This window comes from Varroa jacobsoni, unplaced genomic scaffold (assembly GCF_002532875.2).
Source record: "Varroa jacobsoni isolate VJ856 unplaced genomic scaffold, vjacob_1.0 scaffold_952, whole genome shotgun sequence".
Lineage (NCBI taxonomy): Eukaryota > Metazoa > Arthropoda > Arachnida > Mesostigmata > Varroidae > Varroa > Varroa jacobsoni.
In genome coordinates, this window is record NW_019213854.1 from 32429 (window position 1) to 46740 (window position 14312).

General features: G+C 43.1%; 2 protein-coding genes across 4 annotated transcripts in view; one reads left to right on the forward strand and one right to left on the reverse strand.

Moving 5' to 3' along the window:
- Window positions 1-14312, forward strand: part of LOC111265290 (interferon regulatory factor 2-binding protein 2-A) — a 46128-nt gene that overhangs the window by 26706 nt on the left and 5110 nt on the right. For 2 of the 3 annotated variants that reach the window (XR_002683364.2, XM_022841839.2), the window contains exons 2-3: window positions 10354-10536; window positions 12702-13123. Coding sequence is in view for 2 of the 3 variants with exons in the window: in XM_022841839.2 (XP_022697574.1) it covers window positions 10354-10536; window positions 12702-13123 (605 nt within the window). In the remaining variant the exon portion in view is untranslated. The remainder of the gene's footprint in view (window positions 1-10353; window positions 10537-12701; window positions 13124-14312) is intronic. The other variant, XM_022841840.2, reaches the window with a different exon arrangement.
- The window catches only part of LOC111265294 (uncharacterized), a 20292-nt gene continuing 16277 nt past the window's right edge, over window positions 10298-14312 (reverse strand). The window contains exon 4 of the transcript XR_015312999.1: window positions 10298-10503. The gene's annotated coding sequence lies outside the window, so the exon portion shown is untranslated. The remainder of the gene's footprint in view (window positions 10504-14312) is intronic.

A 14312-nucleotide genomic window follows, 5' to 3' on the forward strand; every position in this document is an offset into this window, starting at 1 on the left:
TGACAATAAAATTACAGGTGGCACTGAATGAAAGCCGGTGTTATGTTTTTACTGATGTTTGCAGCAACGCGTGCTGAGATAGTCTTATAACAGTTTTATGAAACGGGTATGGTGCAATCATGAAGAAGAATGACAAACAGCTTATACATAATCAGTTATGATAACTTAAATTTGCTATGAAAAAGTGTACGTACACAAACTACAGTAGCTATTTACGTCTACCGGATGCGAGAGGACTTGTGCGTTGTATGAAACATTTTATACCTTTCTTCTTTCATTAGGCACACGTTTTAAACGGTGACCTATAATATTAGTCGCTTGTACGACGCTCTCAGAGAGCGCTACTCGTTCGCTTGATCGGACGGAACTCGATGAAAAGGAAGTGAAAGGACCAGTAGTCCTTGGATGTCATTAATTGTCTTGTTCGTTGCCGTTATTTAATGAAACAGCTACATACAAGTGGGGCATGGTAATGACCTATCATCGAGCAGAAGACCTAGCTAGTTTAAAATATGAAAGAAGGCAGCCAAACATGGGATTGCATAGTTCATCATCAGCTTTCTATAGTCCGCTATGCGTTTGGCTAGCTGTTGACAATTCGAATTTTAATATTATCGAAAACGTTCTTAGTAGTGGTACTCGTTCGTCGTGCCGTGTCTGACAGCCATGTTTGGGTCAGTGAAAGAGGGACAGGTATTATCATTCATACCCCGTTTTGGTGCGTTTTATGATTCATCCATCTTGTGCTGAGTGATAATTTCGTTAACTTTCGCTCGCCTCTTGCTCACATCCATTATTTTCATGCAATATTTGATACTACGTCACTCTGATGCCTGCGCATCGTAACTAGCCAGCTATTATTTGTACATAGCATACATAAAGGGATAATGGTCACGAGCTACAGATACAGGACCGGCGTGAGCAGTCGACGCAACAGCCGTGATCAAACTCTCGCCGCTTAATTTGTCCTAGATTATTATGATTACTAATACTACCCCTTCTCCGATGTATAGACGGGTACTCTCGTAGGTGAGTTACGTGAGGCGTTAACATCTTTGAACTTGGCACTTACAGCGGTCCGTTGGCGTTCATTTAGTTATGTCGACGACGGTAACGTCCGCGGAAACGCACGAAATGTTACTGTCAATATTCATGTTATGTACTAATTGGCGGTTCGCATAGGATGTGCCACGGCCGCACAAACGTATGATCCATGGTGCCGTGGCGACGCGATGCAATATCAGCGGCAGTTACTGGTCTTTCTTTCCAATATTTCGTATGAACGCTGCGTCGGCTTCGACATCGCCGCGGTGGCAATGGCAACCGTATGCCCGTTTGGCTGTGGTAATTGGTGGCTTATGTAATTCATTGTAATCATGAACGGGGCACAACGTGAAGCCAAATGCAGCTCCCGAAGTAGACCTCGATACTTAATCGCCGATCCATATAGAGCAGATCTGTTTAATTCGGAAGCGACGTTGCTCTCTAGGTAAAAGCGCTAAAGTAAAGCAAAACGCCATTTGGACTAGCAAGACTAGGTAAATCATACTTTTACCCCCGGCGGATGGCGTCAGTGGTACGGGAACGCGTAGAAAACAGCCGATCATGGCATTCACTAGCAAATATTTTACTGTGCCGGATTTGTATAGCCATCATACTTGCGCTATTCGACGTTTACCTTTCTGTGTGACTTTGGCTGTTTCCGCTAGCAAATACAAATTGACTTTATCTGTTAAGCGGACGAGAGGCGGCTGAAAACAACGAAGACCCATATAACAACAAACACGAGCGCTACACAGGACGACGTGTCAGCGTCGTCGTCGTCGCCGCCGCCGATACAACGACGGCAATCATCGAATAAACACTCTCGTAATCAGTCTTTGATATTTCTTATTGGCCATTTTTAATTTATTCCATTTAACTCGTTTGTTCCATCTATTTTTAAATGTTCGATTTCTATTATCTCGACATACACGAAGCACACGCAGCGTCGCTATTGGTATTCTATAGCTGCTCTGTGCGTTCACATGGGCCTTATATGCGCGGTGGAAAGGCTTCATACGGCCATATATACGTTGGCAACGTCGTATGCCACATGCATTATAGGTGTCCAACAGGTGACAATGATTTCTCGCACTAGCTACTGGCGGGCCACGGCTTTGCGAAACAACGGCTTAATCGAAAGCTTTTTTCCTTTCGATGTCGTGAAAATCGACTTGGAGAATGAGGAAACAAAAGGTAGAACGTGTTTTAAAAAATACTAAGTTTAATGTAACAAACGTGGACAATTTGCACGACATTCATCATACAGCTCCGCAAACTATTAAAGCTAACAAGTAAATATTGCCTGAGTGCCGTTGCGTTTAACTTGTATAAGTTTTGATTTGAACTTTCTGACGAAATAGGAATCCCAGCTCGTTCTGTTCGGCCTTTGCTAGAGCAGTTAGGCAAATAGGCTTTACCAGTTACAGCTTTGGCTGCATTTGTAGCTCTTTTATTAGGAAACTAATATTGTGCCTGCCTTCAAGGCCGTTCACTGCACTGTGCATTAAATGTTTTTCTGTTTGCTTTCCAGCGGGGCTTAATTGCAAGTTGAGATGCACAAATCGACAATCAATATTGGCAACTCAAAAATTTCTTATTATTTTTATATTATTTTTCGTGCGAGTTGGTCCTATATGAATATATTTTTTAGTAAGCAACAACAGTCGGATCGAAGAAGTACTCTCTTGCACTATGATTAACTATTTGAATTAATAGTTAAAGCCTCTTGCTGCTAAGTTATACCAAGTAACTTATCGCAAGCTTGTTATACCAGTCATAAGTACTGCTAGTAATCTAAACGGATACTAGTTTTATAAAGTACCATAGTTCTTAACTCGAGCCTACGAGACGTGTAGTGCAATTGTTGAAAAAGTACAGTAGGTTGTTGTTGCTGTTGTTGTTGTTATTATTGCGAGACAATAAGGCTCGAAGAATAACGTCATGTTATTTAAGTCTTTGCCTGTGGCTCCTATCTAAAAGATGACTGTGGTGTTAGATCAGTGAAAACGGCGTTAGTCCAACACGGTCAGTTGTACCCAGAAGTAGGATTTGGAGAAAAGAGATGGCCGACGACGACCCATCGAAAGTCGCCATTTATATCAACCCGAGTATCGCGGCAGTAGCACAAAAGAACGCGCGAGATTCAGACAGCTTCTGAGCATCATCTACCGATTGATAACCATGCGACACGTGTGACGTAGTCTGCTATACAAGGCGGGGGTAAAATGTCTCTAGTGTTAAAATATGCCGCATTAGCTTCCGAGTCCTCAATAAATACATTTGTGAAAGTCTAATACCCGAGATGCACTCGGCGCCATTCTGGGTAAGCCTAGAAATATCAGTGTCTAAAAGCTGGCGCAAGTACAAATGGGAAGTTCTTCTCTGCTGCATCTGTACATATATTATGAAACTTGTCCGAAAATAATTAAATTTAATAAAACGCTTACGGATCGCGCTATTGAACAAACATTTAAGTTCTTGCATGAAACTGTTACAAAACTGGGCGCGCATTGAACCAATATCTTTTAAAGTTCTCAGTCACACTATGGCCGGGCAACTGTGTCGTGTCCTCTGCGATGTTACAAAACATGCGGTTTTATCTCTAACACATTTTAGGTTCTGCTTGTTTATGTCGAACTGGCCTCATTGCTCGCTTTTAATATTATGCCCTTTGAATGGCGTATTCAGCGAGTTTTTTTGCTCGGTGTTCTTTAGCCAGCTCATGCGTGCTTTAGGGTCGCCTGGGTACACCAATTGCAGTAGAAATAATCTCATTTGTAGAGCAGACACTCTAATATCGAGGTTGCACCGATCCACTGACGTGTTCGACCGCTCATGCGAAGCGGTAAAAAACCAACGACTTTGCAATCAGTTGTGCTGTCTCCCGAGTCGAAGACTGTTCTGGTTCGCTCGCTACGCTCACGCCCTTCTACCTGTTTAGACCTGTAATCTTTCCATCTGACGCACCTAGAGCCGGCAACGCCGGCTGCCACGGTGCACAGTGACGCGTTGTGCCCTGCCTGAAGCCATACAACAGAATGGTATTTCCCGCTATCTTCCCATGACCTTTTGCACAAATGCTTTCCTCTAGGAGACGTCTATGTTGACCGCCATTTATGTAGAACGAGCAGCTTTGTGCGCCGCGTCGCGTTGATTACAACATTCGGATAAAGGAGCTTTTGTTCGTTATGTCGTCATACAGAGCTTCCGGCGATGGTTAGTTTTTAAGGTGGAGGTGTACAGATACACGGATAAAACTTTCCGTCTTCTAGCCTTTCTTCGATCGCATAAAAGGAAAGTAGTGTAGTTCCTTAACAAATGACTAAGTGCTACGGCGAAGCTTCCTTGCTTGCTCAAACTTGTTCTCAAATAATTGATCATTGACAATCGCTTTGCCTATTGAACTGACGAATCAAATACGCGCGTGCCTCTCTGCGTTTCAGCGTTTCTTGCACCTAAACTTTGATATCGATAGTTTTCTCGCTGCTTCCTTTCTCATTCTTGTTTGAGATCTGATATATGCAACAAGGTTTAAGTGATTAAACATATTGTTATTAAAAGATAGTTAAATGCGCCTTCAGTCGGATAGCAGTCGGTTGAACGTGTCCGTTAGTAATTCCAATGTTATGCGCCCAAGACCTCGTGTTGCGGACTGCAGATTGCAGTGGCCTCTACTAAACGCTTCCATGGCTACTGTTGAGACAAGGTGCCGTTGATGTCGCCCCCGTGTGTATACGTACATATTGTTCATCTGTGTATCTGTCATACTTTTTTCCTCGTCGCCCCACCTCCGACTAACCCTGTACGGCGATCCCAGAGTTGACATCTAAGTGCTATGGCGCTGCTTCCCTTGCCCGTCCGTTCGTGTACTCCGCGACTTTACATTTTACTGTTGTCAGGCTAAATTTAGGCCTGTGTTTGGCCGGTGCTACCGTGGCAGCAACATTGCGAAGGTTTACTTATTCTCCGACAATGAACACCCACGTCCCTTGCCCTCCAGCCTATGTGTTAATGACGAGAAGAAGCACAAAAGAAAATAAGCCAGCTGATCCGCCACCATTATTTCCACAGCTATCGCCGAGCACGCATGTCACTGAGCGTGCAGACGGGCAAACAACAAGAAAGGCACGCCGACAAAGGGAAAGAGAGTACGCGCAGGAGACGTGCAAAAGCGAAATGAATTACTCGATTATTATATTTGTATTCACAGCAAGTGCGTCATATTAGCGCGGTTGCAGTAGCTGTCGCGCGCTTCATAACAATCAGTCTTTCCGCAGTCAGTGAACCAGCAACGACGATACCATCAGCGGAATGGCCGCTATAATCAACTGCTCATTTCTCCATAGTAGAAATGTGAAGAAACTATGAGGGGTAGAGAATCACTGGTGATTCTCTTACTTACTGGTAAGTTGACTCAGCAGTGGTCATGTTAGTAAATGATGCAGGCCAAATGGTAGACTAGTGAGCGAAGCACTGCTGAGTGAAGCACGGTCGGTCGCGGTGCAGCCTGAGACAACCGAAAGACTTAGACGCGCAAGCACACACTATAGCTCAGAGCTGGGATAGACAAGGACAGGCAGGCAGGCAGGTAACGCAGAGCCATAAATAAATAGGCAGTAGCGGTGGGTTAGCGTTGGTGGCCACAGTCATCGCCGCCAATCCACAGAGTTGCTATTCGCTGCCTAAAGATCTTATTCCACGCCTGCTTGATATTACTTCAGACGGCTGGTTCGTTCCAGCCCGAAAGGAATTGTGTCGATCCCCGGATTCGAACCTATTCGAGGAGTTTCTGACTTAAGTAGGCAGATATGTTCCCAGCTTCACTATCGCGGAGACACGATCTACCAACTATATAGCCTGAGCTTGTCGTCGACAAAATAAACAAAAGACAGACTTATTTGTTTTCGATATATATATATCTATCCGTCTGTCCTTTATCTATTTTGTCGACGACAAGCTCGGACTACATATAATAAAGCTGGGAACATGTTTGCCTGCTTAACTTACATATATCAGGGTAAATACTTAGCTTTCTGATTATTTTTAATTAATTAAAGTGGACGCTAGGTAAAAACGTTTTCTTATGCGACCGTTCGTACCTCATCCTCTTCTACTACTTTTTCTGGCCTTTCGAAAGAAAAGTGTAACAGCGTTCTATCGTCAATAATTCTAATGAATACAAAGCAACCAGTTACGCAACTGGCAACATGCTTATCGTGGTTCATCATAGGTAATAATAGAGAAATTAAAATATCATATGGACTAAAGTTCTCTCTCTTACTTAGCTTCTACACTTTTTATGTATATATATATATATATATATATATATATATATATACATATATATATTGTTATTTTCATCTGATGATAATAATAATAGGGGTCGTTAATAGCCTTGTTTTAGCCGACACCAATTAATTTCACCGTCTCTTGCTTCCTTCCCAAAGCGTATGTGTGTTCTACTATTAGTCGCGTACTAGATTTCCAGAATCTTAACTGTCACTAGTAATGCCAGCAATAGCAGCAGCGATGCAAATACTAACAATAGTCACATCAGGAATACCATTTTAGCGCATTTTGTCCTTTTGAGTATTCTCCTTCTCCGGCTTCAATTTCCCTCACCACCATCCATCGCGCCGGTATTTTTGCTCTCACTACAACTACCACTAGCGTTGCTAATGCAGCAGGCAATAGGTTCATGCGGTCCTGGTGACGTAAACCACACATTTATCCATCTATATCTGGATATCTAACTAGGAATGTATATCGCGCGTCAGCTAAGCAACCGTTGTTGTCGCTGGCAACAATGTTACAGTGCCCATCTGGGCATATCCCAGTAACTCTTGTCTCCTTTGTTCTGCCTGCTTTGTATCAAAGACTAGCGGCAGTAGCGGCCGCTCGTCTCTCTGTCTGCCTGCCCATTCCGTTGTCTGTCCGTCGATGTGTCGTTCGTCTGTATGATGTGAGTGAGCTCGTGACGTCACGGTCTTTTTTTGCCGTGCGCGACCTGCGGCGGCGCGACATCTATTTTGCTCGAACTGTAGCAGAAGTACCGTAGTGTAATAGTGGTACTGGTGCTGTTAATTGTGAGGATGATTTGCTTAGAACGAGAGCAGACGACAATGGCGCACTTCGTTACCCTGCCAGGGACATTATCATTCCAGCCTACTGGCGGCGTACAGCTAGCAGCATGAAGGCAAACCATGCATAACATTTGTACAAACACACACACGCGAGCGCGCGCGCGCGCGCGCGCGCGCACACGCACGCACGCACGCATGCACTCACACCTACACACACAGACAAGAGCGTCCTCACGAATAGACAAACAGTACGGAGTAGAATGAGAGGAAGAAAATTGCGCGCGCGCGTCGAACATGCTAGTGGTGTCGGTGGCGGCGCCGCCGCCGTGGGCCAGTACTTAACGGATCAATTTTCATCGTTCGAATTGCCCTGTTATGATTATAACTGCACATAACTACTCCTAGCAGTATTACTGTAAACGATTGCAGGCGAGTGAAGAGAAGGGCGAGTAGACACTGGTCGTGTTTCCGTTTTTACCAATGCCAATTTAAGCAAAGCCTACGCTTAAATTTTCAGCGGGAATCGTATTTATTGTCGAACAACAAGGCGAACGCCAGCCCATCCGCCGAGGCATCTAGGCGACATTGCATAAACCGGCCGGTTATTGACTGGTGGCCGGTTGGATATGCTGATTTTGTCATATTCGGCAGCTGGAATACCTTGTCTTGCGCTTAAGCAAAAGCCGCGACGCTGACGCCAGCAACGGCAACTACACAACGCTCTCAAGGAAAGAACGAGATGGAGACTAGTTGTGTTCTATCGTGTACCATGATTTTGTTGCTGCTGATGTTGTCACTGCTGTGACATCTTCGAGATGACGGTAAGCGGCGGCGTTGAATCAGTGATTATAGTCCTCGTTGAAAGGAGATCAAAAGACTGGGAGAACAAATGTCGGTCCATATTTCCAATAATCGCTTCGGCCGCTTCAAGGAAAGCATGTGAAGGAAGTTGTATGACTCTAGAATGACGCCGTAGATGACCGCGTTCTGTCTGTCAGTTGTTCCAGCGGGCAGTTAACGTTAGCAGTGCCGATGATGGATGAAATCATGATCTTACAGATGCAATTGCTGTTAGTGCACGGCCAGACAACGTACCATGACTCACACTATGCTACTGTGTGATGAGATCCTATTGCTTCTCTCTCTCTCTCTCTGCCATCTAGTGTATAGAAGTGTATATGTGTGTGTGTGTGTTGGTCTCTGCGAGTTTGTAAAGTGCAGAGCGAGAGGTACGAGGGAAAGGAAGAAGGGGGTTGCAGCAGCGGCTTCCAGACAATAGTTTTAACCTCACAGCCTATACAAGTCTGTTGAAGCAATAAGAACAACAATTTATTGCGATTAATGCTATTCCATAGAACTTACATATATGTAACTTGTATTCAAGTTAGTAGTATTATGATAAAACTGCAGGAAGTATTAGGAAGTGATTTGTCGATGTTACACGTGCTTAGATATATAGTAGAACACGCTATTATAACTTATTCTATGAGCTAAGAAGCTGAGATAAAGAACGTAAACATTTCTTAAAAAAATACAAAGACACGCGGCGAGCATTGCCTTCGGTTTCCTTCCTACATAAGTATAGGGTAGCAGAGAGTTATACGCACGCAAATATTCTGGACGGAATTTTTGAATACAGTCGGCGCCACAAAAAAATATACCCGTATAGACGTCGAAGATTGATATCCAGGCCCATATAGCTAAAATGGGGCTATATGGGCCAGAGGCTACACTATGCGGATAATAATATCTTTGTGCGAAATCATTCAAAAAATGTAAGACAGAAAGCCATAATGACAACTTTTCTTCTTCTAAAAAAGACGGTGCTCGGCGAAGGCAAATCATTTGCTGCCAGATGAAAAATTATGGTTTGTTTGCTTTAGCTTCACACGAAATTTATCTGCGTAATGTAAAGACAGGTCTTGAACGACCCAGGTGGTGGCACATCCACGAATTGCATTTTGTTTTGGAAACAATACAGTGAGGAGTTATAGAAACGAGGTGTGCACTGTTTTTCAAAGCCAGCAGGCCCAACTGAAGCCTAATTATCGTGATGATAATTATCGTGATTGTGCATTATCCTCGTAAAAATAATTATTTACATTAGAACTTTATCCATAATCAAGACCAGTCGCGATATCTTTTGCCGTACGGTGCGTTGTGAAACAGCCCCATGCGATATGTACTGTTGACCATAAAGAGTGTCGTACAACAAATGAACAAATACATATTTCATGTTTACACATCCCGATTATACTAAGCTAGGTTGTACTGCAACTTTTCGATAAAATTAGCATCGACGGCAATCAGTTCCATATAAGGTTAGATATATGTTATGTAACTCAATATATCAGTGGTCTCACAACGTGATTTCAGCTTGCCTTTGAAGCTTTGAAAACATAGGGGAACTTGGGAGCTGGTACAAAAACAAGCAATTCACTTATTGATCATTTAACAAAACTTCTACGAGACGCAAAAAATACTCAGCTGAATTGAATGAAAGAAGAAAATGCTGGCCCAAGTTTACCCTGTTTGGTTATAATGATGGTTACGCGAATTAATATTTTAACGTAAGTCAAATGAAAGGAGAAAAGAAATGGTGTGATCGTATAGATTGGCCTAAGTTAAGGTAAGATAGTTCCTCCTATGGAAGATGACAATGTAGTTACAAGTGGTCTAGTGATAACACTGTCTTTTAGACGTATGTGATAATAATGATCGTTATAAAATAAATTAACAAACTCTTATTATTCTTGCGGGCCAAATGATATTTACTCGTCTGCATAAAATCATAACAGTTATTTGATCTCCCTCTTATTCCGGTTAAATCCTAAGCTAGTTTTTATTGCTTTTTCCCATGAGTCAATCACCAATTCTAGGTAATTATTTTTCAGCCACTGTCATCAACGGAATGATACCCTAAGTGTTTTAGGCTACTGAATTTCAGTTTTTACACAAATATCAGTGGATTGACATTTTGTTTCAAATATTCATTGCTTTGCATCCCACAGCATCTAATTCTACTTCAGGTTTTGTATATATTTTACAAAATATTATATCCTTTTGAAATAAGCAGATTATCTTACTGCGAGTGCTGGTCCTAACCGGCTGTATACAATATCCAATAATGATGGTGGCTGTTAGCCACATTGCTTACTTGTATACCTTCCTTTTTCTTTTGTCTGTCTTTTATTGTTCCATAAAATTGATGATGGACTTCCTGCAGCAGGCCCAGGATTCCCTTCGGCGTGTTCCAGTGCGGCGCAAGTTGCAGGACCGGTAGGTGCTACCCTGTCCCCATTGACACGTAGTATTGCGTCGCCGGAGGGGCCTCTCAGCGCGCTAGCACAGCAAGGTCTGGCCTCTGCACAGGCGCCTTCAGCCGGCAATCCACACGAAGAAAGGAACGGTTGGTTAATGTTCACAGAAAATGATCACGATTAGTTAAGCTATTATATAGATGTGAATGCATTTTCAACGTCGCTTATTAAATTGAGCTCTATGAACTTGCCCTTGTGTTCCAAACGACACAGACTACTAATTATCATATCACTTTACTTATTTATTTTTTTTTTGAAAGTCTATACTTAATAACAGTATGACTGGGTAGTTGAGGGTGCAGTCGCCCGATATAATAATGTTGGCACAATGGTTGTGTATTATATATTGCACGGCAATCGCTTTGGGATATTCGACAGTAATCGAAAGGACCTTTTCTATAGAATATCTTAGTACTGAGTTCGTTTTGTTGGTACTTGACACCCGTGTCGGATTAGAGCGTATCCATGGAGTGGTCAAAAAGCTAAGCCCACATCAATGGAAACATTTGATCAGCCGAAGAATGTAATTATGTGCATTTTTTCAATGCGTTTCCAATGCGGGTTCCATTAATTAATATATTGTGTATCTGATTACTAGAATATATGTATCAAAGCATTCGAAGTTTTTGTTCCTGTTGATGTAAGCCGAACCAATAAACGTGGCTTCAGTTCTAATTCGTAGGTATGTCCCTCTAATTATTTAATCTCTTACTACTACATATGTAATAATTGTTGTTTTTTTATCTAAGAGCGTTATTCGAGACCATACGTTATATATATACACTTGCAGTTTAACGATTATTATATTCTCCTCATTCGTGTTATAGTATTCATTGTTGTTGTTTTCTGCGACTGCCTTTCGATGGAAAAAGTACCCCAGAAAGACATGGATGGTATAAACATAAAAGTGTGTGTACCAGCAGTCATCCAGCCGACCAGTCCGAACGCCTGCCCACATGTCTGCTTGGAGACTCGTGCTGTTCGTGGGCCTTCGCTGTGTGAGTCATCTTTTTGGCCGCATGTCGGTTCGTTGGCTGGCCGGCCGGCCGGCCGGAAAGCTGACGTCCTTCTTTTGACGACTCGGCGGCTTGTAGTGCCACACTCATGGCGATGCCGGTGCCAGTGGTACGACCTGTGCTAAATCCGCTAACGATCGACCAGCTGGACTTAGATAATGTGTGCTTTTGTGTGTCTGGCAGTCTGCGCTCACAATATTTGCAATACGCTATACTCAGCTCAGATCCAGTGCGCGAACATCGCGCCGCGCATGTCTTTCAGCGTCGTTAACGCCGATTTCTGTGGCAGTTCCTACTAAACGACACTAATAATATTATAGGTTATACAGCCATAGCTAGCAATCCTACCATATTTCGCTAACTGGCCAACTTGCACTCGACAGGGCGGGTCAAAGCATCGAAGTAGTGTCTAGCCCCGAAGCGCTGTAACAATGGCGGTCATACACAGACAGTTTTATGTGTGCATACGTTCAGGATACGTGAGTTTATGGTAGCACTATACACGTAGACATAGTGGTAGCTCTGTTGTTGAAATGGGTAGAAAAAATAATAATGCGAGAAATTGAATTGAGATTCTTTTCCGGCTCTGAAGCGCTTTTAACTATAAGAAAAATATATAATTAGAAGTTCAGCAAAGGTCCGCGGCTTAGCCTGGGCTACACTGACAGAGGTACAGATAAGTCGTAACGGGCGTCCAAACCGATCCTTTTTTAATTCTATGGGAATATAATCGATGTACGTCCTTGCATAGCTTCCTTGCATAGTAGAAAAGTATTTTAGGCCAGTATGATGGGACCTTTTGTTGCCAGGAGTTTGAAGGTTATTAAGTGAATCCATGTTGATGACATCGGTAGGAGCAATGGAACTTAAATATCTGCGGCACCATTTTCTTGGACATTGCACGGATAGCTAAGGGTAAAACTATGAGCAAAAACTATTCGTAGGAAATCGCGTATCCACAAATATACATATGTGATGGGACAAGTCTAGTTGTGTAGTGGTTTGCCACAGATAAAGTGAAATTGAGATTTAGCTATTTATAAATGCGATATATTATCAAACTTGTTTATTATTCCAAGACACATTTGAATTAAGCTAGTTGCCATAAACCCAACCATGTTTACCTTGCCTATAAAATTATCTATTTAATAACATTGTTTTTGGCCTTGATTCGCATTTTCTCCGTAACTCTGCTCTTTGTAATTTATTTTTCCTGTTTTTCTTTTTTTTTTCGTCAGGTCTTCATCATGGAAGTTCGGTATCGGCTGAACCACCTCCATCGACACGACGGCATTCACCTCCCGTCGCGCCGAAAAAGTCCCGCCACTCGCTGTCGGCGCAGCCCTCACAGGAGGGTCCGCCACCATCCCCAGCGTCGGCCGCATCGGCGACGCCCGGTCAGCCATCAGCGGGACCTGGAGCAGCGGCCTCTGGTCCTGGGGGACCCGCCTCAAACGCCGCGTCGTCCGGTGGCAGCGGGGTCAAAGGCGCGGCGGCCGGGGGTGGCGCCGAGTCCGCTCCCACTTTGAAGTGCACGCTGTGCCAGCAGCGGCTGGAGGACACCCACTTTGTACAGTGTCCATCGGTTGGGGCGCACAAATTCTGCTTCCCCTGCTCCCGTGACAGCATACAGCAGCAAGCGGCCAATGCCGGCGGGGAGGTAAGGGTCGCAGGAACAACAAAAATAAGAAAACCCATCACATTGTTTGTATTAAATGTTTCATCATTCGTCCGTTTGTTATTACTACTTATGCCTGCTTGATCCTCATAATCCTTTTTTGCATTAATGGACCACCGAAGGTTTTGCTGTACATCATCCAGTGTGTGACGGTAGAACTTCCGCATTTGATACATATGCCCCAATGTCGGCATGCAAAGGGGTTTGCCCTAGCTCGAATGAGTCATGTATTGCGACGCGCGAACAGCCGTGGCAAGCCGTTGAATACTAAAGTAATATGCAGAAGTTTACCTTCGGCAGCGAACTGTGAATGCGATTTGTTGTATATACATATATATACAAAAAATAGATGACCATTTGAATGAATAGTCTGGCAGGGATTCTTCAATAAGGTAATTTTATCAGTTCTGCATTGGATCTTTAAAAAAACATTAAATTAAGTGGTGGTTCTTTATCTAAGATAAGGTAATATTCTAGAGGGATTTGGCTGAGGGAAAGTTGTTCTGTAGTATAAACATAGCAGATTCTTAGGCAGACTTTCTTAATAGACGCCTTGTTTGAGCTGTAGCTAAATACAATACAACTAACTAGAATTTAGCAACATGCAGTTTAGTGGCGTATGTTCTTTAGAGGTTGCTGATTCTTTTGCGAGGGCTGTAATAATTGTTCTTTCCTGGATTATTTCGATACATTGGCTCCTACGGGAATTATAAATAGAGACATGATTCTCGGTATCGTTGTTACTTGCTGCTGTTATGAAGGTATGCAAATACTCTACCCAAGATTATATTTTCACGCTCCTTTTTTTGAAGTGTCGTAAATAATGGTTCGAGTACAATGCGTCCATTATAGCCTCGATCTCCACGTGTAAGGCCATAAATGTGTCATATCTTTGCGAGAGTCGTTTACTAGATTACGTTCCAACCAGCCCGTTATTAAAGGCCTAGTGCAAGGTCATTGCAGGTTGCAGTGATACCTGATGTTGATATGTACCCACCACCACACTTAATTTCATGGCGTAAACGCTTTAGGCGATCGACAGCTTTTAGCCGATGGAATATAACGCGTTTTTATGTACGGACGAGTTGAACTTATCACGTTAGAACTTCAACGGCGTTCAGAGTTGACTGAGAAGGGTCTGTGGTGAACTGCTAGTCAACAACGTTAAATT